This window comes from Antechinus flavipes, chromosome X, assembly GCF_016432865.1.
Source record: "Antechinus flavipes isolate AdamAnt ecotype Samford, QLD, Australia chromosome X, AdamAnt_v2, whole genome shotgun sequence".
Classification (NCBI taxonomy): Eukaryota; Metazoa; Chordata; class Mammalia; order Dasyuromorphia; family Dasyuridae; genus Antechinus; species Antechinus flavipes.
Window position 1 is genome coordinate 7,493,062 of NC_067404.1, and position 26,855 is coordinate 7,519,916.

A 26,855-nucleotide genomic window follows, 5' to 3' on the forward strand; every position below is an offset into this window, starting at 1 on the left:
AACATAGGGACCATCTGATCAGCTCCCCTCAAACATCGGGCTAACGTCAAGTATCTATTCCTGCCAGGGAGCATCTGGTATTGCCACCAGAAGAGTATCCGCTGCCTTTACAGCAGTCCCCCTTAGTCCATCGGGCAGTCTCATTGCTTTGTCTGCGTCCAGAGCCTTTGAGTGTCCCAGGCATCCTCTTGCCCATTCAGCCCAAGTCTGTGAAGATACTTCTTCTGGGCGACATGGTTCATGGCCAAGGAAAATGCCCATTTAACATCTATGGTATCTTCATAACACAGAAGATAAGTCTCTGCCTTACCCAGAAATGGAGTGGAATTCCTGGATTTGGGAGTGACATTTGGTATCTCTGACAGAATGTCTCTTGTGATTAGAAGGCTCCTGCCTCATCAGGGGGCAGACAAGCCTGAAATTCCAAGGAATTACTCCCTATTCTAAATTTTTTTTTTTTTTTGCTGAGGCAATTGGGTTTAAGTGACTTGCCCAGGGTCACAAAGTTAGGAAGTATTAAGTGTCTGAGGACAAATTTGAACTCAGGTCCTCCTGACTTCAGGGCTAGTGCTGCCCTCAACTACTCTAATTTTTAAAGGAATATCTTCATGTTCAAATTTCTCAGGCAAGACTAGAAAACCTTTCTGAATTGCCTTACCTGCCTTAACATTGGTGGCTTTAACTATTTCTCTTCCAATAGTTTCCTTTTTTTCTGCCTCATAGCCTTAAAAGTATCCTCATTGGGGCAGCTCAGTGGATAGAGCATCAGCCTTGAAGTCAAGAAGATCTGAGTTCAAATTTGTCCTCAGACACTTAGCATTCCCTAGCTGTGTGACCTTGGGCAAGTCACTTAATCCCAATTGCCTCAGCCAAAAAAATTTATATATATATATATCCTCATTCTTAAGGATAGGACACTACTACCGATAGTAGGAGACATCTATTTTTTCAGTGGCCAAAGCAAGACAATGTCCCTCATTTACTTTAGTTCCCATCTTTTCTAGAAATCATTCTCTGTGTGTCCACATTAATATACAGATATTAATACTTAATCTATACGAGGCATTGTATCAATAATGATCGATTGCATGAATATACTGAGCTTCAACAATAGAATGGTACAGCAAAAGTCACGGATCCAAATAGGAAAACAGCACCAAGAGCTTTTTCACGTATCCAAGTATAGCAATTTTGCAAAACTAGCATTGAGACTTTTGAGAGCTAGATCATATCAGGATTACTTTCATTTTCAAACTCCTCAGTGAGCTCATGTGTTTGTTAAAGCGGGGGAGGGAATGAGCGTGTTTATAGAAAGGCTGGGTGATTTCTAAGTTTCATTTTATATCTGTAATTTGTAGCTGCCTGAAGCGCTCTGTCTGCAGTAAAGAACGAGGTGGTCAGAAAAAAAGAGATGAATCATAGCAAGAAGTTCATCAATTACATAAAATAATATAAAAAAATTACATGAAAATGCTGTTGTTTCATGCTCACATCAGATTAGGATGGAGCCAAAGCAGATTAGATCAGCTTGTTACAGAACAAACGAACCGGTGAATCTGTGGCTCTTTTGACAAGGCTAGCTTAATGAAAGTGATCATTGGACTCCCAGCAAAAAAAAAGAGGAAAAATGGATTTTTGCAATTTTTTATTTGTTAGAGAGCAAAATTTTCCATTTACTTCCAATGCCCTAAAAACAAAGGAATATGGGTGTTCAGCCATGCATCTAGACTGGGTGGAGTGTGTGTGTGTGTGTGTGTGTGTGTCCGCACAGGCACACACATGCCAACGCGTGCCAAAGGGAGCAACACAGATCTTCAAATAAAAATCTGAAAGGTCATTTCTGAGGTCAACAAGACATTAAAAATGGCTAAAAAAGGTTTTTCAACACGATTTGACCAAACCCCCATCAATTGCTTCTATGTATTACAAGCAGGGAGTGACCAAAACAAAGCTTAGAAGACAGTGACCTACCGCCACCTGGTGACACTTTACTGAAATATTCAAGCAAGGATCAGGAGACCAACATTTTTCAACGGGGCTGGGAGGGCAAGATTGTGGCCAGTAGAGATGGGTGCCCGAGGCACCATTCTCAGGGGGAAACATCCTCTGAACAGAAGCAGGAAGGGTTAGGGTGTGTTCAGGAAAATGCTGGGGAAAGAATGTGAGAAGACAGCTGTAAGAAAAGCAGGTAGACAGTTCCAATGACCTTGTGATGAAGAGAGTCATGTACACCCAGAGAGGACTGTGGGAACTGAGTGTGGTTCACAACATAGCATTCTCACTCTTTTTGTTGTCGTTCGCTTGCGTTTTGTTTTCTTACTCGTTTTTTCCCTTTTTGATTTGCTTTTCCTCATGCAGCAAGATAATTGTATAAATATGTATATATATTAGATTTAACATATATTTCTATTATGTTTAACATATGCTGGATTATTTGCCATCTAGGGGAAGGGGTAGGGGAAGGGAGGGGGGAATTGAAACACAAGGTTTTGCAAGGGTTAATGTTGAAAAATTATCCATGCATATGTTTTGAAAATAAAAAGCTTTAGGGGCAGCTAGGTGGTGCAGGATGACCTGAGTTCAAATATGACCTCAGACACTTAACACTTTCTGGCTGTGTGACCCTGGACAAGTCACTTAACCCCCATTGCCTCAGCAATAAAATAAAATAAAAGGCTTTAATAAAAATAAATAAACAAAAAGAAAAGCAGGCAGAGGAGTTTGGGCTTTATCTTATAAGCCCTGGAGAAGTCCATGAGCAAGGGCTTCAGTGACTCTAGATGACAGACTGAGACTGACAACTTCATTCAACTTTGACTCCCTCAAATCTAATTTATGCACGAGTCAAGACAACACACCATGATTTTTGGTCCTTAGAGCAAAATACAACCAGGCTCTCCACCACAAAGCTCCTCCTTACATATGCAGAAAAGATGGGGAAATTCAGAAAAAAAAACCCCACAGTGGGCCCTTTGTCCAACCCAGCTCAGGATAGGGAGATAGAAAGGGAGGTCATGGACAATGCAGACAGTATCAGTTAGAGAACCAAGGCCAAATAAAGTCCCAGACCCAGATTCTGGCACCGCTAGATCCATATCAGTCACTGTAAAGTGCACCACAAGTGTGAAATGGCCACTCTGTCATCCACCACTTGGTTCTGGGTCAGGGTGAAGTGAGAAGGGGACTTCAGCAGAGGAGAAATATTCCTGGGTACGGAGGCCCTGGACAGTATATGGAGAAAGGAGGAAGTTTAGAAGCCAGCAGCAGTAGCAGTGGTGTGGCTTAGATTCCAGGCAAAGAGCAGAGTCTCCCATCTAGGCATGGCTACAGAAATAGAAACAAAGTTAGAGTCTTAGACCAAAGAGAAGTCTGCAGTTCTTCCACTCTGAACTAATAGAGCCTTCCAGTTGGCTGTTAGGGTAGAATCCAACAGCATCTATTGTTGCTCAGACCCAGACTCAGGTCAGGAACTTGCAGAACTCAAGTTCGGGGAGCAATCAAACCTCGCCCTGGATTGGACCACTTAGGCATAACTGAAAGCTTGCGGGTCCCCAATCTGTTCCTGAGATCCTGGAATAATACAACATTCAACTCCCCCAAGAAAGTAACAACAGGACCAGTCCAGATTTCTCCAGAAATACCCAGAGCCCGGCCTTGACATCAAGTCCAAAGTCAGGAAGTAGGCTGGAAGAATGGACAAACAACCTATGATGTATTGTGGTCGCAGGGATGCTTAAAATCCAGACCTAGAAGAGAATGACTCCAAAACATGTTCAAGCAAAAACCCAGAGAAAAAGACATCTTGGACACAAATTCAGATCTAATTCCTGGGAGAGGTAAAGTAAGAGTTTAAAATAGTTTTTTTAATATATCAATAAAATGAGAATTGGGGGAAATTGAGAAACTTTGAAGTTTGAACCCAAGAGTAAAGAGAAAATAAAAAGGTCAATATGAATAAATAATGACAAAGGACCAAACAGATAAATTGCTTACATTCACATTTGGAAAGATGATCTCCTCTGAAACTACATTTCCCAGATCCTTCTCATCCCAGACAAATCTGTGATCCCAAATTTGAGATCCAATGAACTCTAGATCTCTTGAGAATTCTCAAGAACATCTCAGTTTCAGATAATTCACAAGGCTAAATCCACTCTCTATTCTCACTATATGAAACTAGACAAAGTTGCTACATGCATGTTGACTGAGAGGAGAGGCCAAGTCCAGGCTCTGAGTCCTCATCCTGCTTGAGTCACATAAGAACCCTCTAAAAACTCATGGGGTTTTACCAGCCTGGAGCACCATTCCCACTAGAAACCCCAGAGGGCCCAGACTTGACTTTCTCCCATTTTTTTTTACCACCACTTTTTTTAAAAATAGCTTTTTAGGGGCACCTAGATTGCACAGTGGTTAGAGTACTCTCCCTGAAGTCAGGGGGATATGAGTTCAAATCCAGCCTCAGATACTTGATACTTTTTAGCTGTGTGACCCTGGGCAAGTTACTTAACTCCAATTGTCTCAACAACAACAACAACAACAAATATGTGTGTGTGTGTGTGTGTGTGTGTGTGCAATCCTTCTAAACATATTACTCATGGTATGCAAGAAACATCAGATCATCTTCGCAGTGGTTCAGTGATCCAAAGCAACCCCAATAGACTTTGGACAAAAAGTACCATCTGTAGCCAGAAAAAAAACTATGGAGACTGAATGTAAATCAACACATGCTATGTTCACTTCTTTTTTCTGCTTTTTCAGAATGGTTTTTCCCTTTTGCTCTGATTTTTCTCTCTCAACATGATTCATAAAGCAATGTGTATTAAAAATAAATTAACTACAATAAAAAAAGAAAATACTCTACTTTGCTGAACTGTACCTAGGGATCCTGAAGGTTACTCAGACTGCATCAGGATATAGGTATTATGTAGAACCTTAAGAGATTGAGGCATCTCTTCAAATCCTCATCCAGGGTATGTTTCTCCCAGTGTTAACCTTTCTCCCTCCCCCTTAATGAGTGCCTTTCCTCTGTTGATAATCTCCAAGTAATCCCCTTTACTTTTACATATAGCCTTTTGAGTATTGTCTCCCTTGTTGTCTTTTGAATTTCTTTATATCCTCAGCCATTAGCACAGTATCTAACTCACAATAAGCACTTAAAGAAATGCTTGTTTCCCACCGAGGTCTATGTCACAAACTGCAGTTGGCCTTTATGGAGAGGGCCTAAGGCCTCTACCTGCTCTCACCAGAATGTTACAGGCACAAAAATGTTGTGTCCTGCTTTCTAGAGCCCCCTAGTTGGGGTGACAAAATGTATCATTGCTTTCTAGAGCCCCCACACCGGGGTGATTAAAATATTGAGTCCCAGTGGAGAAGTGATGAAGTGGGACTCCCAAGCATGGTGTAAATATGGAGATCAGGGACTAAGACACTGAAGGGGCAGAGAAGCTCTATGGAGATTAGGGCCAGAGACTCACCATAAAGAACCATAAAGAACCACGAAATTCAGGGTCACAGACCCCTTATGGAAATCACGGGTAAAAATGCCCATGGACATCAAAGGCAGACCCTTCATGGAGATCAGTATCAGAGACACTGCATGTAGATTGAGGCAGATGCCTCATGGACATCAAAATTAGAAATTCCCCATGAAGAAAGAGGTCCCAGACCCTCCATGGAGAGCAGGAAAAGAAGATCAGGGATGCATCAAAATCAGACCCCTGATGGAGATCAGGGGCAGAGATCTCCATGGAGATCCATATCAGAGATCCATTATGGACATCGGGGTCAGAGATCACCTATGAAGTAGAGACCCCTCTTGGAGATCAGGGTCAGAGACCTGTCATAGAGTTCAGGGCCATTAACCACCCCACAGAAATTAGGGAGAAAGATCCCCATGGAGATCAGTGGCAGACACCTCCCATGGAGATCTGGTTCCCAGACCCCCACCCCCAAGCAAAGATCCTTCATGGACATTAAGAACAGAGAATCCCCATGGAGATCATGGTGTGAGATCCAGTAAGAGATGATGGATACAGAGCTGAAGACCAAGTTAAAAGAAGAGATGGTAGAAGAGGCAGCAAAGTATGTGAAGATGAGGGGCAAAGATTCACATGGAAATCAGGCCAAAATGATCAGGTCATGAGGAAGGGAAGAGAAATGTTTAAGGAATACAAGGTGGCAAGTTTATTGTGGTATGGACCCCACCAAGGAGTTCTGGGACAGAGACCACACATGGAGATGAGGACCAAAGACCCCCCCATGAAGATCAGAAGCAGACCTCTCATGGACATCTGTGTCCCAGAACCCCAGGGAGACCCCATGGAGACCAAAGGCAGAGACCACCCTTAAAATCAGTTCAAAAAGTTTCATTTGAGATAAGAGACAGACCACCTATAGAGATCAAGTTAGAAACTCATCATGGAGATCGGGGCAGAAACTCCCAGGGCTTAGAGACCTCCATGGACATTAAGGATAGAGATGCCCCATGGAGATCACATTCAGAGACTGACCATTGAAATGATGGCTAGAGAACCCACATGAAGATCAGAGTAAGAGACCCCCATGGAGATCAGTTTTATAAACTCCTACCCAGGCAAGAGACTTCCCCATGGACATAACTGAGAATTGTCTGTTCATATCCTTTGACCGTTTATCAATTGGAGAATGGCTTGATTTCTTATAAATTAGAATCAATTCTCTATATATTTTGGAAAATGAGGCCTTTATCAGAACCTTTGACTGTAAACATGTTTTCCCAGTTTATTGCTTCCCTTCTAATCTTGTCTGCATTAGTTGTTTGTACAAAAACTTTTCAATTTGATATAATCAAAATTTTCTATTTTGTGATCAGTAATGATCTCTAGTTCTTCTTTGGTCATAAATTCCTTTCTCTTCCACAAGTCTGAGAGGTAAACTATCCTGTGTTCCTCTAATTTATTTATAATCTCATTCTTTATGCCTAGGTCATGAACCCATTTTGACCTTATCTTGGTGTATGGTGTTAAGTGTGGGTCAATACCTAGTTACTGCCATACTAGTTTCCAATTTTCCCAGCAATTTTTGTCAAACAGTGAGTTCTTATCCCAAAAGCTGGGGTCTTTGGGTTTGTCAAATACTAGAGTACTAAGGTTATTGACTGTTTTGTCCTTTGAACCTAACCTATTCCATTGATCAGCTAATCTATTCCTTAGCCAATACCAAATGGTTTTAGTAACTGCTTCTTTATAATATAATTTTAGATCTGGTGCAGCTAGGCCACCTTCATTTGATTTTTTTTTTCATTAACTCCCTAGAAATTCTTGACCTTTTGTTTTTCCATATGAACTTTGTTGTTATTTTTTCTAGGTCATTAAAATAGTTTTTTGGGAGTCTGGTATAGCGCTAAACAAATAGATTAGTTTAGGTAGTATTGTCATCGTCATTATATTTGCTCGCCCAATCCAAGAACGTTTAATATTTTTCCAATTGGTTAGATCAGACTTAATTTGTGTGGAAAGTGTTTTGTATTTTTGTTCATAAAGTTTCTGATTTTCCCTTTGCAGATAGATTCCTAAGTATTTTATACTATCAGTAGTTACTTTAAATGGAATTTCTCTTTGTAACTCTAACTGTTGGATTTTGTTAGTGATATATAAGAATGCTGATGATGTGTGTGGGTTTATTTTGTATCCTGCAACTGCTAAAGTTGTGGATTGTTTCTAATAACTTTTTAATAGAATCTCTGCGTTTCTCTAAGTATACCATCATATCATCAGCAAAGAGTGATAATTTGGTTTCCTCATTGCCTACTCTAATTCCTTTCATCTCTTTCTCAACTCTTATTGCCACAGCTAGCATTTCTAATACAATATTGAATAGTAACGTGATAGTGGACAACCTTGTTTCACTCCTGATCTTATTGGGAATGGTTGCAGTTTGTCCCCATTACATATGATGCTTACTGATTTTAATTAGATTCTACTGACTATTTTAAGGAAAAGTCCATTTATTCCTATACTCTCAAGTGTTTTTAATAGGAATGGATGTTGGATTTTATCAAATGCTTTTTCTGCATCTATTGAGATGATTGTATGTTTTTTGTTAATTTGGTTATTAATGTGGCCAATTATACTGATAGTTTTCCTGATATTGAACCAGCCCTGCATTCCTGGTATAAATCCTACTTGATCATGGTGTATTATCCTGGGGATGATTTTCTGTAGTCTTTTTGCTAATATCTTATTTAAGATTTTAGCATCAATATTCATGAGGGAGATTGGTCTATAATTTTCTTTCTCTGTTTTCAACCTACCTGGTTTAGGTATCAGTACCATGTCTGTGTCATAAAAGGAATTTGGTAGGACTCCTTCATTCCCTATTTTATCAAATAGTTTATATAGCATTGGGGCTAATTGTTCTTTAAATGTTTGGTAGAATTCACATGTAAATCCATCTGGTCCTGGGGATTTTTTCTTAGGGAGCTGATTGATAGCTTGTTCTATTTCTTTTTCTGAAATGGGACTGTTCAGGCAATTTACTTCCTCCTCTGTGAATCTGGGAAGCCTATATTTTTGGAGGTATTCCTCCATTTCACTTAGGTTATCAAATTTATTGGCATAAAGTTGGGCAAAGTAACTCCTTATTATTTCTCTAATTTCCTCTTCATTGGTGGAAAGCTCTCCCTTTTCATTTTTAAGACTACTAATTTGATTTTCCTCTCTCCTTTTTCTAATCATATTTACCAAAGGCTTATCTATTTTATTGGTTTTTTCATAAAAACCAACTCTTAGTTTTATTTATTAGTTTAATAGTTTTTTACTTTCAATATCTTTAATTTCTCCGTTTAATTTTAGAATTTCAAATTTAGTATTTAATTGGGGGTTTTTAATTTGGTCTTTTTCTAGCTTTTTTAGTTGCAAGCCAATTCATTGATCTTCTCTTTTTCTATTTTATTCAAGTAAGCCGCTTTGGCTGCATCCCACAAATTTTGGTATGATGTCTCTATTGTTGTCATTATCTTGAGTGAAGTTATTAATTGTGTCTATAATTTGCTGTTTTACCCAATCATTCTTTAAGATGAGATTATTCAGTTTCCAATTACTTTTTGGTCTATTTATCCCTAACTTTTTGTTGAATGTAGTTTTTATTGCATCGTGATCTGAAAAGAAAGCATTTACTATTTCTGCTTTCTTGCATTTAATTTTGAGTTCTTTATGTCTTAATATATGGTCAATTTTTGTATAGGTTCCATGGACTGCTGAGAAGAAAGTGTACTCCTTTCTGTCACCATTTCGTTTTCTCCAAAGATTCTATTTACCTCTTTAATTTCTTTCTTATTTGTTTTGTGGTTTGATTTGTCTAATTCTGAGAGTGCAAGGTTGAGATCTCCCACTATAACAGTTTTGCTGTCTATTTCTTCTTGCAACTCTCTTAACTTCTCCTTTAGGAAGTTAGATGCTATACCCCTTGGTGCATATATGTTTAGTATTTATATTGCTTCATTGTCTATGCTGCCCTTTAGCAAGATATCGTTTCCTTCCTTATCTCTTTTAATTAGATCAATTTTTGCTTTTGCTTGATCTGAGATAAGGATAACTACCCCTGCTTTTTTGACTTCACTTGAAACATAATAGATTCTGCTCCAGTCTTTTACCTTTACTCTGTATGTATCTCCCTGCTTTAAATGTGTTTCCTGTAAACAACATATTGTAGGGTTCTGACTTTTGATCAAGTCTGCTATCCACCTCTGCTTTATGGGAGAGTTCATCCCATTCACATTTATGGTTAAAATGACTAATTCTGTATTTCCTGCCATCTTGTTATCCCCAGATTATGTTTTTCTTTTACTTGCCCCCCAACCCTCTTTCCCAGTTTTAAACTTGTGTGCCCCACTTGTATCACGCCAGTCACCCTCTTTAGGATCCCTCCCTCCCACACTTTGAATCTCTTCTCCTTTCTTGTACCCTTCCCTTATTACTCTTTTTCTTTTCCCATTTCCTCTCCCCCTTTTTAATGAGGTGAGAGAAGATTTTCTGTAAAACAAGTACGTCAATTATTTTCTCTTTGAGCCAACTCTGATGAGAGTAAGATTCACACAATGTTCCTCCCCCTCTCTGAGTTCCCTCAGATATAATGTTTCCTTTGCCTCTTCGTGGGATGTAGTTGCCCTCTGTATATCTGCCCTTTCCCCCTTTCCTGACATTATCCCTTTTCCATTTCTAGTTCCCTTTTTGTATGTTATATCAGTAAAATCAAATTATACATGTAGTCTTTTTGTATATCCACAACAGAAATACAGTTCTCAAGAGTTCCTTTTACCTTTTCTACTTCTCTTGAGTCCTATGGTTGGAGATCAAATTTTTTGTTTAGTTCTGGTTTTTTCCTTAGAAACAAATGGAATTCATCCATTTCATTAAATGGCCATATTCTTCCCTGGAAGAAAATGCTCAGCTTAGCTGGATAGTTTATTCTTGGCTGCATTCCAAGTTATTTTGCCTTTTGGAATATCAGATTCCAGGCCCTTCAATCCTTTAATGTGGAGGCAGCCAGATCTTGGGTGATCCTTATTGTGGCACTTTGGTATTTAAAGTGTTTTTTTCTGGCTGCTTGTAACATTTTTTTCCTTAATCTGATAGTTCTTAAATGTGGCCACAATATTCCTTGGAGTTTTTATTTTAGGGTCTTTTTCAGAAGGTGTTCGATGAATTCTTTCAATCCCTATTTTACCTTCTGATTCTATTACTTCTGGGCAGTTCTCTTTGAGGATTTCCTGTAGAATAGTATCTAGGTTCTTTTTTTCATCATAATTTTTGGAAAGTCCAATAACCCTCGGGTTATCTCTGCTAGATCTATTTTCCAGGTCTGTCAATTTTCCAAGTAGATATTTCATGGTTTTTTTTCCCAATTTATCATTTTTTTTGGTTTTGCTTGACTGATTCTTGCTGTCTCAATGAATCAGTTTCTATTTGTTCAGTTCTGATTTTTAATGAATTATTTTCTTCATTAGCTTTTTTTTTACTTCTTTTTGTATATGTCTAATTGAGGTTTTAAATAAATTGTTTTGCTCTATGGAATTTTTTTCCATTTCACTAATTTTTTTAGTGAATTATTTTCTTTTTCCAAATCACAGATCCTACTTTCTTGCGAGTTCTTTGTCTTTTCCAATTCACAAATCCTACTTTCTTGTGAATTTTTTTTATCTTTTCCAATTCAGCTTGCAAAGCTTCTCTTTCCTTTCCCCATTTTTCTTCTAACTCTCTTTTGAGACTTTTCATGGTCTCTTCTAGGAGAGCGTTATGTAAAGGGGGTCAGGGGGAAAGAAGGGAGAAAAGCATAAGCCGGGGTTAACAAGATGGCAAGTAATACAGAATTGGTCATTTTAGCCATAAATGTGAACGGTGTAAACTCCCCCATAAAGAGGAAGTGGTTAGCAGAATGGATTAAAAGCCAGAATCCTACAATATGTTGTTTACAGGAAACACACCTGAAGCGGGGAGATACATGCAGGTTAAAGGTAAAAGGTTGGAGCAAAATCTACTATGCTTCAGGTGAAGTCAAAAAAGCAGGGGTAGCCATCCTGATCTCAGATCAAGCTAAAGCAAAAATTGATCTAAATAAAAGAGATAAGGAAGGGCACTATATCTTGCTAAAGGGTATCATGGATAATGAAGCAATATCAATATTAAACATATATGCACCAAGTGGTGTAGCATCTAAATTCTTAAAAGAGAAATTAAGAGAGCTGCAAGAAGAAATAGACAGCAAAACTACAATAGTGGGAGATCTCAACCTTGCACTCTCAGAATTAGATAAATCAAACCACAAAATAAATAAGAAAGAAGTCAAAAGAGACCTAACTGTGTTTCAATGGATAAATGATGGACAGAAGGAGCTACACCCAAAGAAAGAACACTGGGAAACGAATGTGAACTATTTGCATTTTTGTTTTTCTTCCCGGATTATTTTTACCTTCTGAATCCAATTCTCCCTGTGCAACAAGAGAACTGTTCGGTTCTGCAAACATATATTGTATCTAGGATATACTGCAACATATCTAACATATATAGGGCTGCTTGCCATCTAGGGGAGGGGATGGAGGGAGGGAGGGGAAAAATCGGAACAGAAACAAGTGCAAGGGATAATGTTGTAAAAAAAAAATTACCCTGGCATGGATTCTGTCAATATAAAGTTATTATTTAAAAAAATATATTAAAAAAAAACATTGACCCTTGCAAAAACCTCTGTTTCAACTTTTCCCCTCCTTTCCTCCACTTCCTCCCCTAGATGGCAGGTAGTCCCATACATTTTAAATCTGTTAAAGTATATGTTAAATGCAATATGTGTATACATATTTATACAGTTATCTTGTTGCACAAAAAAGATCGGATTTAGAAAGAAGGTAAAAATAACCTGAGAAAAAAAAAAACAAAAATTATGCATATGTTTTGAAAACAAAAATCTTTACTTAAAAAATTAAAATGTCATTGAAAAATATTTCATAAAATAAATAAAAATACAATAGAGAATAAAAAAAAGAGATAAAAGCAGACCCCCACATGGAGATCAAGGGCAGAGATACCCCATGAAGATCAAGGACAGAATCCCCCCATGAAGATAAAATTCAGACTGCCCACTAAAATCAGGGTCACAAAACCCCATCAAGAGCAGTGATAGAGACGCCCCATGGAGATCATGGGTAGAGACTCCCTGAAGATGTCAAGATCAGAGACTGCCCATAAAGAGCAGAAGTAGAGACCTTTCCATGGATATCAAGGACAGAGAACCCTTATGGAGAATGGAATTAGAGATTCCTCCAAGTAGATTATTGATAGGGACACTCCATGGAATTCAAGTGCAAAGACCTCCCCCGCCCTGAAATCAGAGACACTCTCCCCCATGGAGATCAGGTTCAGAGACCCTTAAGGAGATTAGTGTCAGAACCCACCCAGGAACAGAGACCCCCGATAAAGATTAAGTTCACAGAACTCCCCAGGGGCAGAGACACTCCTTGGAAATCAAATCCAAGGACCTTTATGTAGATTATGGGGTGAGAATGATGAAGAGATGAGGGATTTTGAACTGAAGACCAAAAAAAAAAAAGAAGACATGGTGGAAGGGGGCAGCAGAATGTGTGGCGATGAGGGGCAAAGATTCACAGGGAAATTAGCATGAAAAACTCAGGTCATGAAGAAGGGAAGAGAAGCATATAAGATATAGAAGGTGCCAGAATTATTGTAGCAGAGACCTCACCAAGGTGATCAGGAACAAAGAAACCCATGGAGATCAGAGAAACAGAGTGCCCATGGAAATCATTAATTAATAGTATTGAGAGGCAGAGATATTCAGGGGTAGACACCGTCCATTAAATGTGGGAGACCCCCCCCATGGAGATTAGTGTTGCAGACCCCCCCATGGAGATCAATGTCAGAGACCCATTATGGAGATCAGTATCATAGACCCCCACAGTGACACAGTCCCCCATGGAGAACTGAGGGAGAGACCCCCCCCATGGAGATCACAAGTAGACATCCCCGTGGAGATCAATGTCAGAGAACCTCCATGGAGAACAGAGGGAGAGACCCCCCCCATGGAGATCACAAGTAGACACCCCCGTGGAGATCAATGTCAGAGAATGGAGATGAAGGATAAGGGCCTCCCATGGAGATCACAGGTAGGGAATCAGCATAAAATTCAAGGTGAAAGACACCCTCCCCCCAGTGAAATCAAAGACAGACCCTAATTGAGATCATGCTCAGAGACCATTATGTGGGTCAAAGACACAGATCCCCCACGGAGATCAAAGGAAGAGACAACACATGGAAATCAGAGTAAGGGATCCCCCTTGGAAATCAGAGCCAAAGATCTCCAATTGAGATGAGAGACAGAGTCCCTGTGAAGATCATGGTCAGAGACCCAAAATGGAGATTAGGGACAGAGACTTCCACAGAGTCAGAGACCTCCATGAAGATCATCAGTAGAGATGCTCCCCATGGAAATCTGGATCACAGTAGCCACTGGGGACAGAGACCCTCCATGGACATCAAGGACAGAGATCCTCCATGGAGATCAAGATCCGTTGGACATCATGGACATCAGTGGTAGAGACTCCTTATGGAGATCAGGTTCAAGATACTGAAGGAGCAGAGAAACCCTATGGAGATCAGGGCCAGAGACTCACCATAAAGATCATGGGCGTAGACTACCTATGAAGATGAGAAGAAGAGAAGCACCAATTCAGATTTATAGACACTCCATGGAAATCAAGGGCAAAGACACCCATGGAGATCACAGGCAAACCTTCCCATGGAGATCCCTCCCAATGGAGAGTAGGGTCAGACACCTCTCATAGGGAACAGTGTCAGAGACCAATTATGGATATCAGAGTCAGAAATCCCCCATAGACATCAGAATTCAAGACCATGGATATTAGAAGCAGAGATGATGTCCATAGAGGATCTCTGCCTCTCTTCTCCATAAGGGGATTCTGCCCCAGGGTGTATTGGACAGTGAGCTCCATGGGGGAATCTCTGAACCTGATCTCCATAATAGGTCTCTGACAATGATCTTCTTGGGTGGGGGGGTGTCTCTGTCCATTATCTCCATGGCAGGTCTTTGCCTCTGATCTCTTTGGTGGGGTCTGTGCAACAATAAACCTGCCACCTTTAATTCCTTACAAATTTCTTTTTCCTTTCTCATGACCTCATTGTTTTCCCCCAATTTTCCTTTGAATCTTTACCCCTCTTGTCCACACACACACTACGGCCCCCTTCCACCATCTCTGCCTTTGGTATCTATGGGTTGTCAATGTCCCTGACCTCTCTGGATTATTTGGGCCCCAGATGTCCATGAGATGTCTGTCTCTGATCTTCATGATGGATGTCTCTGCTCTCTATCTCCTTGTTGGTGTCTCTTTTATCTCTACATCCATCTCATCCCATGATCTACATGGCAATCTCTAACCTTGATATCCTTGAAGTGTCTCTTTCCCTAGAGGTTCTGCAACCCTGATCTGCATGGGGCAGGGGGCTCTTTCCCAAGATGGATTTCTGACACTGAACTCCATACAGGGTTTCTTACCCAGACTTGTGTAGGGATTCTCTGACCTGGATTTTTATGGTTGGTTTCTGAATTTGATCTCCATGGCAGGTCTCTGAACATGTTCTTTACACCGAGTCTGTCTCTGATCTCAGTGGGGCATAAAAATTGGGGGGAGGGTGAAATTCAGAGATTGACTATAAAAATGAGGGTCAAAGAACCCCCACAGAGATCAGGAACAAAGATGCCCCATAGAGATCAGGATCCAAGCCCACCCAGAGGTAGAGTCCCCTTATGCAGAGCAGTGAAAAAATCCCTTATGGAGATGAGATTCAGAGAGCGTCCATAGCGATCAGGGTCAGAGAACCCCCATAAAGATTAGAGTTAGCCATCCTATGGAGATCAGTGTCAAACCAACCCCGCCCCATGAATGAGACCCACTCATGGAAATTAGAGGCAGAAACTTTCCATGGATGTCAGGATCACAGACCCCACTAGTGCAGAGAAACTTCATGATCATCAATGACAGACCCCCATGGAAATCAAAGTGTGAGATTCACTAAGACTTGATGGATAGAGACCTGAAGACCAATGAAAAAAAGAGATGGTAGAAAAGGTCAGCAGAGTGTATGGAGATGAGGGGCAGAGTTTCACAGGGAAATTAAGGAGAAATTCAGATCATGAAGAAGAGAAGAGAAACATGTAAGGAATGAAAGGTGGCAGGGTTATTATTGCAGAGACCCCACCAAAGATATCAGGGGCAGTGACCCCCATGGAGATCAGAGATAGATGTATCCAGGGGTAGAGAAACCCATAAAAATAAGGGTCAGAGACTCCTAAGGAGATCAGAGGCACAGAGCCCACATGGAAATCAGGGCTATAGACCCCCATAAGGATGAGAGTAGATCCCCCATGAATATTAGAAGCAAAGACCCTTCATGGAGATCAGGGTTAGAGACTCTCCATGGATTTCAGGGACAATGAAACAGACCTGCATGGACATCTGGGTCCAAGACTTCCATGGGTGAGACCACCCTTGGAAAACAGTGCAAAGACTCCCAAATGAGATCAGCGACAGACCCTTTGTGGAGTTTAAGGTTAGAGACCCACCATGAACGTCAGGGGCAGAAACCATCCATGGAGATCAGAGTCAGAAACCTCTCCAGGGAAAGAGACCCTTCATGGACATCAACAGAGACCCCCATATAGATAACAGGGTGAGATGGACAAAGAAATGAGGGATAGAAATCAGAAGATAAATAAAAAAATGAGATGGTAGAAGAAAGCAGCAGAGTTGTGGAGATGAGGGGCAAAGATTCACAGGGAAATTAGGGGGAAAGATCAGGTCATGAGGAAGGGAAGACAAAGGTGTGAGGAATAAAAGGTGGCAGAATTATTGTTGCAGAGACCCCATCAAGGACATCAGAGGCAGAGACCCGCCCCATGGAGATCAAAGATAGAGAGCACCTATGAAAATTATTGTCAGAGACCCATTATGGATATCAGTCAGAGATCCCCTATGTAGATAAGGGTCCAAGACTACCCGGGGCAAAGAACAACTATGGCAATGGGAGCCACAGAGTCTGTCACAATAACCCTAGCACCTTGTATACCTTACAAGTTTCTCTCCTCTTCCTCATAGCCTGATCTTTCCCCCTAATTTCCCTGTGTATCTTTGCCCTTCATGTCCACACACTCCGCTGCCCCTTCCACCATCTCTTTTTCTTTGGACTTCAGCTCTCAAACCCTCATCTCTTCATCCATTATGCCCCATAATCTACATGGAGGTCCCTGGCTTTGATGTACATGGAGGATCTCTGCCACCAAGGGGTCTGTGAACTTGATCATCATGGAGGGAGGGGTCTGCATACTTAGGGAGGTTTCTGACACTGATCTCCATAGGGTTCTCTGACTGATCATCATGGAGGTCTGTCACTGATTTAAATGGGGGGGGTCTTTACTCCTGAATTCTATGGTGGGCCTTTACCCATGATTTCCATGAGAGGTCTCTCCTGCTCCATGGGGTTCTCTGTCCTTTATCTTCATAGGTGATCTTGACCTTTGATCTCCATGGGGATTTTATCATTCTGGTTTTTATGGGCAGTCTGAATTTGAACTTCATGGGGGGACTCTGTCCTTGATTGCCATTGTGTGGGGAAAAGGTGAAGAACTTACAGATTAAGCACATTGATCAGGGACTGTTATCTAAAGCCTTAAAGGCCTCAGTTTAGGAAGCATGTGATTTTAGATTAGGCCTGGACTACATTCTACTGTCCAAAAGAGGATTTGGGGGGGTTCTTTGTCTGAAATGTATAAATATTGTGAACATTTTCAAGGGAGTGGCTCTCCTGCTGTGAATTTGGCTCACAGACCAGGATGGGGTCCGCTTCTCGAGATTCTAATAAATAATTCTGCTTTCTATGAGTGATCTCTGTACTAGTCAATTTTTTGTCCCAAACAGTTGGGGGCTCGCTGAGATGGGGTCTTTGGGGGAGATGGTTGTGCCCCCCGGACAGGGACAGGCACCCATGGAGCAGTTTTCTCCATTGTTTCTGACTCTGTGTGGGCAGCCTCCCTCCCCTCTTAGACAACGACCCAAGGCAGAGGTACTCAGTGGAAAGCAGAATTGAAGATTGAAGGAAGTAGAGTCCTGACTGGCCGGCGCAGTTTTAGAATCCGCACGTGATGGCTCAGTAAGCTCTTAGAACTGTTTGGGGGTCTTATTGGCGGGGTCTTAGGAAATCCAAAGGAGTAGCCCTTGCTAAATTTTGGTGAGTGCTGGACTGTGACAGGCCCCAGTGGTAAAGAACTGCTGAGAGAAGCTTCTGGGAAATTGCTGAACATAGTTTGGGAACTAAGTATGGGAGAGACACAGTCCAAGAATTTGTCAGGACAGTAGCTAGGTATAAAAGGATAAAAGGAAAGATAAAGGGGAAAAATAGAGCTCTGCATGTGTCTGTGTTTGCTTTGCATTTTGTGTTCTGTGTTAAAAAGTTAGCAAGCTCGTAAGAGATAAGAGTTCAGCCTCTGTGTTGCAGGCTTAGAAGAATATCAGGCTAAATTGTTGGGAGCAGAATTCATTCAGAGTAGTAATTCTTTCAGAGTGACTTAGGTAAGAAAAGAAGTTTGAAATGTCTTTTTTTCTCTCTCTTTACCTCTGGCTGAGTGCAGCGGCCTTGTGGGGAAAAGGGAAAAATAGGAGGTAAGGGTCAGACACACACACACACACACACACACACACACACACACACACCTGCCTTGGAACTCAGGGCAAAGACCTCCAATTGAGATGAGAGATAAATCTCTTATGGAGATCATAGTCAGAAGCACATCATAAAAATCAAGACCAGAGACCTCCTATGAATATTAGGGTCATAGATCCCCTGGGATTGGAGATCCTTCAGAGACATGAAGGACAGAGACGCCCCTTGGAGGTCAAATTTAGAGAAGGACATTAAAATCAGAGTCAGACAACACCTATGGAGGTCTGAATCAATGACACCTCATGGAGAACAGTGTCAGAAAATCCTCCCCAGCAAAGACAATTCCCATGGAAATAAGTGTCAGAGACCTCCTATGGAGATCAGTGTTACAGAACTCCTGTGGGCAAAGAATCTTCATGGACATCAAGGACACAAACCTTTCATGGAGATCAAGGGTTGACATGGACAATGAGATGATGGAGAGACAGCTGAAGACCAACAAAAATGAAGAAATGGTGGAAGGGGCAGCAGAGTGTGTGGAGATGAGGGGAAAAGATTCCCTGGGAAATTAGGGATAAAAGATCAGGTCATGAAGAAGAGAAGAGAACCACGTAAGGAATAAAAGGTGGCAGGGTTATTGTTGCAGAGATCCCACAGAGGAGACCAGAAGTAGAGATGCTGCCATGGAGATCAGTGGCAGAGACCGTGCTTGGAAATCAGGGCCAGAGACCCCCCACCCTATGAAAATCCAAGGCAGACCTCTCATGGACATCTGGATCAGAGAACCCTCATGGAGATCAAGACCAGAGGGCCCCACCTTGGAAAGCAGCGCAAAGACCCCAGTTGAGATCACAGAGAAATACCTATGGAGATCATAGTTAGAAATCCACCATGGAGATCAGGGCAGAGACCCCCAGAAAACCTCCATGGATATCAAGGACATAGATGCCCCATGGAGATAACTGGCAGAGACCCTCCATGGACATCTGGGCCAGAGGTCCCCATGGATTTCAAGGACACAGACCACCCATGGAAACCAGGAGCATAGACATTCCCATGGAGATCAGAGTTTAAGACCCCCAAGGGGTAGAGTCCCCATATTGACAACAGGTGCAGAAGCCTCACATGGAGATTCGTGTTCCCCCATGTGGAGATCAGTGGGAGAAACCTCTCATGAAAATCATGGCCAGACACCCTCCGACACCTGATCTTTTGCCCTAATTTTCCTATAAATTCTTGCCCCTCATGTCCACATACTCTGCAGCTGCCTTCCACCATCTCTTCTTTTTTGTCTCTTTCACTCATCTCTTAGCAAATGTTGGCAAGGGGATCCCTGTCCTTGATGTCCCTGGGGAAGTTGCTGACCATAATCACCATGGGGGTCTCTGATGCTGATCTCCATGGGGAGTCTGCCTCTAATTTCAATGGGGGTACTTTGACCCTAATTTCCATAGAGGCCCCTCGCCATGATTTCCATGGGGTATCTCTACCCCTGCTCTTTATGGGTGGTTTCTGACCTTGATCTCCACTGGAGGATCTCTACCATTGATTTCTATGGGAAGTCTGTGTTTCTAATCTCCATGGATTGGTCTACCCTGATCTCCATAGGGGCATCCTGCACATAACCTTTATGGAGGAAATAAGTCCGTGAGCTTCATGGTATGTCTGTGGTCCCAGTCTCCAGAGTGGTCCTTTGCCCCTGAGTGGTCTTGGACCCTAATTTCCATGGGGGATCTTTTACTCTGATCTTGATACTGGGTATGTCACTGGTTTCCACAGGAGATCTCTGCCGCTGATTTCCATGGGGGTCTCTGTCCCTGGGGAGATTTCTAACACTGATGTGCATAGAGGTTTCTGACCCTGATCTCTACAATGGGTCACTACCTCTTCCCTTCCTAATTTCCCCCCTAATTTCCCCTTTGAATCTTTGCCACTCATCTCCACACTCTGCTGTGCCCTACCATAATCTCTTCTTTTTCATTGATCTTCAACTTTCTATCCCTCATATTTTAGTGGATTGCACACCATGATTTTCTTTTGGGGTCTGTGTCTCTGATGTCAATGGCGGGGATCTGTCCCTGATGGGGTTTCTGGCACCGATCGATCGCCGTGGTGGGTCTCTGACCATTTCTACAGGGGTTCTGGGAGCCTGTTTTTTATGGGCGGTCTCTGAATTTGATCTCCATGGGGACTAGGTCCTTGTTTGGCCTGGAGGGTCTCTGCCCGTGGGAAGTCTGTGACCCTGATCTCTAAGAGGGGTCTTTGCCTCTGATTTTCATGTGGGGGGGTCAGTCTTGATCTCCATGGGGGGATCTGTGACGGATCTCTATGGGGAGGGCTGTGACTGATCTCTATGGGGGGGGGGTCTGCTTCACATTTAGTGGTGGGACTCTGTCCCTGTTCTGCATGGTGGGGGGTCTATGACTGATCTCTATGGGGGTCCATGTCACATTTAGTGGTGGGATTCTGTCCCTGATCTCCATGGGGAGTCTATGACTAATCTTTATGGGGTTTCTGTCCCTGATCTCTATGGGGGTCCACTTCATTTAGTGGTGTGATTTTGTCCCTGATCTCCATAGGGGGTCTGTGACTGGTCTCTATGGGGGGTCTGTGACTGGTCTCTATGGGGGGGTCTGTGACTGGTCTCTATGGGGGGTCTGTGACTGGTCTCTATGGGAGGTCCGCTTCACATTTAGTGGTGAGACTCTGTCCCTGATCTCCATGGGGGGTCTGATTCTTGACCGCCATGAGGGGTCTCTGGCACTTATGTCCCTTGGGAGTCTCCAACAACCCCCTCCTGTGTGTTCTCTGTCCTTGGTGGCCACAGTGGGGCGCTGTCCCGCGGGGAGGGAGGCGATCTGGGCTGAGGACCCCGCTAAGCGTGGAAACCCCGAGAGCCTGTAAAAATGTCCGAGGGGACCGGACCGAGGGCCAGGGCAGGGGCTCACGGCGCCCCGGGGAGGGGCTTGTTCGGACTGTCTTGCTCTTGCTCTGAAGGGGAGCTAAGAGGCCCAAGGAGAGGCAGACATAGCTCAGGACCAGCGATCTCTGCCTGAAGGCCAGAGAACCAAGGTACTGACGCAGAAGCTGCTCGAGAAAGAACGTACACGTTTCTTTAGTCATACTCTTAACCACTCCATAGAATTCCCAATCCCTCTATTTTTGCCCGCCTGTATTTTTGATTTCCTTCACAGGCTAATTGTACACTATTTCAGAGTCCAGTTCTTTCTGTATAGCAAAATAACTGTATGGACATGTATACATATATTGTATTTAATTTATACTTTAACATATTTAATATATATTGGTCAACCTGCCATCTGGCGGAGGCGGTGGGGGAAGGAGGGGAAAAGTTGGAACAAAAGGTTTGGCAATTGTCGATGCAGAAAAATTACCCATGTAGATATCTTGTAAATAAAAAGCTAGAATAAAAAATTGAAAACAAAACAAAACAAAAAAACAACAATCATACAGTTTTGGGGGCGGCCGCCCCGCTTACCCACTGACCAGCTCGAGTGACAAAAGCGCAAGTGGGGGGAGCAAAAACACTGGGGGGGTGGGGAAGGCGGCGCTAGGAGCGCGCGCATACGGGGACGCAGCCCCCGTCCCCATCCCCGACGCTGCCGACGTCGCCGCCCACGCTGCTCCAGGCGCCACGCTCCAGCCGCCACGCTTCCGCCGCTCGTACCTCCCTGCTCCCGCACCACCAAGGGACAGTCCCAGCCAGAGCCACAGCCGGAGCCGGAGCCGGGCGGGAGCCGGAGCCGGAGCCGGAGCCGGAGCCGGGCGGGAGCCGGGGCAGGATCGGTGGGGGCCGCCCCGCTTCTCGCCTCTGAGGAAGAAGAGCCGGTGGCCGTGGAGCCGCCCTCGCCCCCACCCCCAAAGAAGAGCCTTCCCCCAGGGCAGCTGGAGCGGGCCCCCGGCAGGTTGGGTCACAAGATGTCTTCAGAGGGTCCCCGGGGGAGCAGACCAGAACCCCCAGCTCTGAAAGCTCAGACTCTGACCTGTGAGGTGTGCCGGGCTTCTTTTGAGACCCAAAAAGACCTTTCCCGCCATGTGCGCTCCCGCCATGTGCGCTCCCGCCATGTGCGCTCCGGCCCGCGGCAGCCAGGGGCGTCTGAGGCTGAGAGTAGCGGGGCCCCCATCGACCTGCCCCCAGAAATGATGGAACAGAAGGGAAAACCTAGCCGCCCCCTGCCCCTGCCCCTGCCCCTGGCCAAGAAATCGGGCTCCCCAAAGGAGGCAACTGCCTTTCCCCGCCCAGGCCTGTGGGCCCCCAGCAAGGCAGTTGACAAATCCCCTGAGACCCGCATCAACAAGGCCATCAAGTCACTCCCTGGCTGCTCATCCAGGGGCCTTTCCCACCCACCGGGCTCCCCTCTCCTCCAGAAGGTGCCGCCTGCTTTGTCGGGGTCCCCCCCACCCAAGAACCCCGGGGACGAGAGCCCCAGGCTGCCCCCGAGCCCCCTGCCAGGCTCCGCGAAAGCCCAGAGGCCGCAGCCAGAGTATGAGGGGCCCCTGAACATGACTTTAGATAGTGATTTGGGCAGAGAGCTTGTTGGCCTCTTGTCTGGGGCCCAGTTTGAGACCAGAAAGGGCCCGTCCACTCAGGCCAGAGCCCACCTGCGCCAGCCGGGGGTGAACCACCCGGGTGCCAAGGGAGCCCCCACTGACTCGGGCTTCCAGACCCGCCTCCCGGGGGAGCGGGCGGGGCCGGCAGAGCCCGGGCGGCCCGGCTTCTCGGCCCGCCGGCCCCCGGCCACGGTTCTCTCGCTGCTCTCCCCTCCACCGGCCAAGAAGCCCAAGCCGAGGGCGTCGGGGGAGGCCGGCCTTCAGAGGAAACGGGATCTCTCTGCTGACGTATTCTGGGCCCCAGTCATGAAGCTGTCTCTTCTCAATCTCTCATCGGACCCGGAGCCGGCCCAGGACATCCGCTGTGAGTTCTGTGGGCAGTTCTTTGAGAATCGAAAAGGCCTGGCAAGCCACGCGCGCTCCCACCTGCGGGACATGGGGGTGACCGAGTGGTACGTCAACGGCTCGCCCATTGACACCCTGACGGAGATCCTGAAGGGCCAGACCCAGCCTCGGGCCCGACGACCTCCCAACCCGACCTCCCCGGGCCCAAAGGTACGGGCCAAGGCAATGGGCGGGGGCCCCGGTGACTCCCTGGGGGCTCAAAGTGCTTCGGAGCCGCCCGTCCCGCCCCCTGCCGGGAACTGGGGCCCATCTAGTGACCCCCTGGGGCTCTCAGCAGCCACCTCCTCACACTCAACTGCTCGGAGGAGGTTCCCAGGTCGGCCATTTCGCTCCCTCCAGGAGAAATTAAAGTCGGAACCACTGCAGATGGAGATCAAACAGGAGCTGTTGGTGGGAGGCCCGCACGGGGAAGGACGCCCATCGGAGGGACCCTGGTCATCTCAAGAGGACAAGGCATCCCTGAATCTAGGTAAGGTGTCCCCTGGGGGAAGGGGGGAGGGAGGAGCAACACCAGGGATTCAGGCCCAGAGACACGGAAACCTGGGACTCCGCTAGGGATGTAAGGGCGGGGGCCGCCGGGGTGCCCAGGAGAGCCCAGGCACCGAGAAGGGTCCTTTTCCCACGGAGGTGGGGCTGCTGAGTCACTGCCGCCTAAATGTGGGGGTCAGTAACCGGGGGGATTGCAGGAAGGGTCACAGGCTCTTCCACAAGGCGCTGGGGGGGGGGGTAAATAACCGGGGGAGATTGCACCCTCCACAAGGCGCTGGGCGGGCTTCGTCCCACACTCGCCTTGGCGGGTCTGTGGAGCCTCTTTGGGGCCCGTAAAGGGCCGGAAACTGGGCCTGCTTCAGGTCCGAGGCAGGTGAGTGAGACCCGGAGGAAGCGGGTGTGGGGAAGGGCACTGGATCAGCACGAGCCCCTGGGACCCCTTCCTAGGACAAGCGCCGGCCTGTCCGGAGGGGCGGGCCCGGAGAAGGGAGGCCGGTTTCCCCACCCACCGTGGGGGTGCTTGGCCCCCCGTGCCGGGGCCCTTCCCCCTTCCATCGCCCTCTTCCTGTCTCCGCAGCTCCCTGGGCCGAGCCGGCCCGCGACGCCCGCTGTGAGCTCTGTGGGGAGCTGTTTAAGAACCGAAGGGGCCTGGCCTGCCATGCCCGCGCTCACCTGCGGCACATGGGCGTGACCAAGTGGTACGGCTCGCCCATCGACAAGCTTCGCGAGATCCTGGAGAACAAGGCCCGAGCGGGGACCGTCAAGAAGGAGCCTGCGCCGGCCGAGCTGCCCCCTCCCCGGGGGGAGGAGGGGCCCAAATCCCCTGGGAAGGGGCCTCTGGCCCTGTCTCTGGTCCCATTGTCCCGCGGTTCTGGCAAATACGGGCCTGGCCCCGCCAAGGGAGCCCAGAAGATGACCCTCTCGCCTCTTCCCTCTGAGGCTTTTCCCGGTTTGAGGGCAAAGCGGCCACCGCCTGATGACCGGCTTCTCGCTGGGGAGAAGAAGCCCAAGATCTATATACGCCCGGAGCCACCCATCAAGCTGGAGCCGCCCATCAAGCCAGAGCCCCTTCCCGGCCCAAGCTGCCAGGCTCCCGGGGAAGCCCCGTGCGAGCTGTGTGGTCTCCATTTTGAGAATCGCCAGGCACTGGCCAGCCACGCTCAGGCTCACCTGCGGCGACTTGGGGTGACGGGAGGGTGTGTGAAGGGCTCCCCGATTGAGACCCTGAGGGAGTGGATCAAGCGGGGTCCCCAGAAGGGGGGGGCCCACGGCAGCCATGTTCCAGGTGGCCATCTCCTCCTGGGGAAGGGCTGCCATTCCTGCCCCAGACGGGATGGGGACAAACAAATGCCCCTCACCCTGGCTCTCAATCGCCTCACGCTGATGGATAAGCCCCTGGGGAGTGAATTCAGGCCCGGGGAAGTGGGCGGGGCCGGAGGTGGTGGCGGGGGACCCCTGGCAGCCTCACCTCCGGCTGTGGTGAAGGCAGAGGAGCACTAGAGTCACAATGTCCGTCGGCGTGGGCGCAGACAAGCCCGCCCTTCTCGGGGGGAGGAGACCAGGGACTCTCAGCAGAAACCGGTCCCGGGGCGGCAGCCACCTCCCAGAGCGCCGCCTGACAACTCCCTGGTCCCCCCCCCTCCCCAGACGCCCTTGGTGACGTTTCGGGGCCCCGTGTACACGCTGAAGTGCAGGTTCTGCCAAGTGCAGTTCCGGGGTCCCCTCTCCATCCAGGAGGAGTGGATTCACCATCTCCAGAGGCACATCCTGGAAAGGAGCTTCTCCCCGGCCGAGCCCCGGCCTGGGGAGCCTGAGGCCCCCGAGGCCCAGGCGGGGCCAGAGGCCCAGTAATGGAGACACAGGGAAGCCCCCGAGCCAGCTCTCTCCCCTCTCTGGGGGGCTTTCGCCCTTCCCCCCCCCCCAGGTGCGTTTCCAAAGGAGCCAGTCACAGAGCACAGACACTCCCGGGGCATCTTGTGTCTCGGGGAGATCTGCCCCCCTCCCCTCCTCCCCTCTGCCTTCCTTTTCCCTGTCTGCCCTGCTAGACACCCATCAAATGGGCGCATCATCCCCGCCTCCTGCTTCAGGGTAGGGGGTCAGGGTGGGCTTCGGCCTTCCCCCAATACCCAGGCCGGGGAGCCCTGAAAGCCTCCAGTGCCACAGAAATCACGGGGGCTTCCCCAGCAGCCCGAGGCCCTGAGAGGGGTTTCCCCCAGAACAATTCAGCTTCCTCCTGCCAAGTGGAGGCCGCAGAGAACAGCAGGGGGGACTTTCGAAGCCCCTCCCCATCCCCTCCCCCTCCCCTGCCAGGGGTCTATGTCTCCCCATCTCCTCCCCCTCTTGCACTATTGCTTTTCCTGTTTAGCTTCCTACAAAGTGTAAGTTCCCACTAGTTTTGCATAGAGAATAAGGAGCTGATTTTTATTTTTGAGTCCTGGGATGAGTAAAGCCCGGAGGCCATTGACCTTTTGCCTTTATTTCAATGGCCACGTTCTGGTTGGGAAAAAAATGTAAAATAAAAAATAAAAAAAAACCCAATAATAATCCTGCTGTACTTGGAAAACAGATGTTCTGTGTAGAGATGAAATAAATCAGAGCCAAGAGGTCGAGTGACCTTTGCTGCAATTGCCTCTCGGTCTCCTTCTATTTTATCGTCCCCTCACACGACTCGATCTGTTCTGCTGGTGAAAATTAGATCCCAGCCGTCTCTACAGGTGGCTCCCCGATAGATCTCCAGGAGTGATCTGGAACCCTGTTCTCCGTGTGAGGGATGTAGAAGACCCTTACCCAAAATGACTACTCGGGGATCACTCAGTAGAAAGCAGAAAGGTTGTTTATTGAAAACCTCCGGAGGATGAGCCGGCCCATCGAGAGAGAAAGCTCGGGGTAGGAGGCTAAAGAAGTAGTAAAGATAGAGCTTTTATACAAGAGATTATATCACAAGTAAGAGAGCATTGAGAAGGGGGGGGAGGCATCTAATTGGTTGTTGCTATTCGGGGAGATTGGAATGGAAGGTTTAGGGAAATCTCCTGATTTCTAGGAAACAGAAAATCAGGCCTTCAGGCTTAATCCAGCAGATAGTGGTGCAGCTCATAGGCTAAAGATCGATAAATGTCAAATACTGATAAATGTCATCAGCTCAGATTAGGTAAATATATTTGTAGCTGGTCAAGG

General features: G+C 46.2%; 1 protein-coding gene across 1 annotated transcript; it reads left to right on the forward strand.

Annotated features, from left to right (window-relative positions):
- Nucleotides 1-14,036: 14,036 nt before the first annotated feature.
- On the forward strand, nucleotides 14,037-26,293 carry LOC127542788 (protein Wiz-like). Its single transcript, XM_051968602.1, is given in 3 exon segments — nucleotides 14,037-14,171; nucleotides 22,053-23,661; nucleotides 24,259-26,293. Coding segments are annotated over 3 exon segments (3,018 nt in total). The 3' UTR covers nucleotides 25,533-26,293.
- Nucleotides 26,294-26,855: the final 562 nt, after the last annotated feature.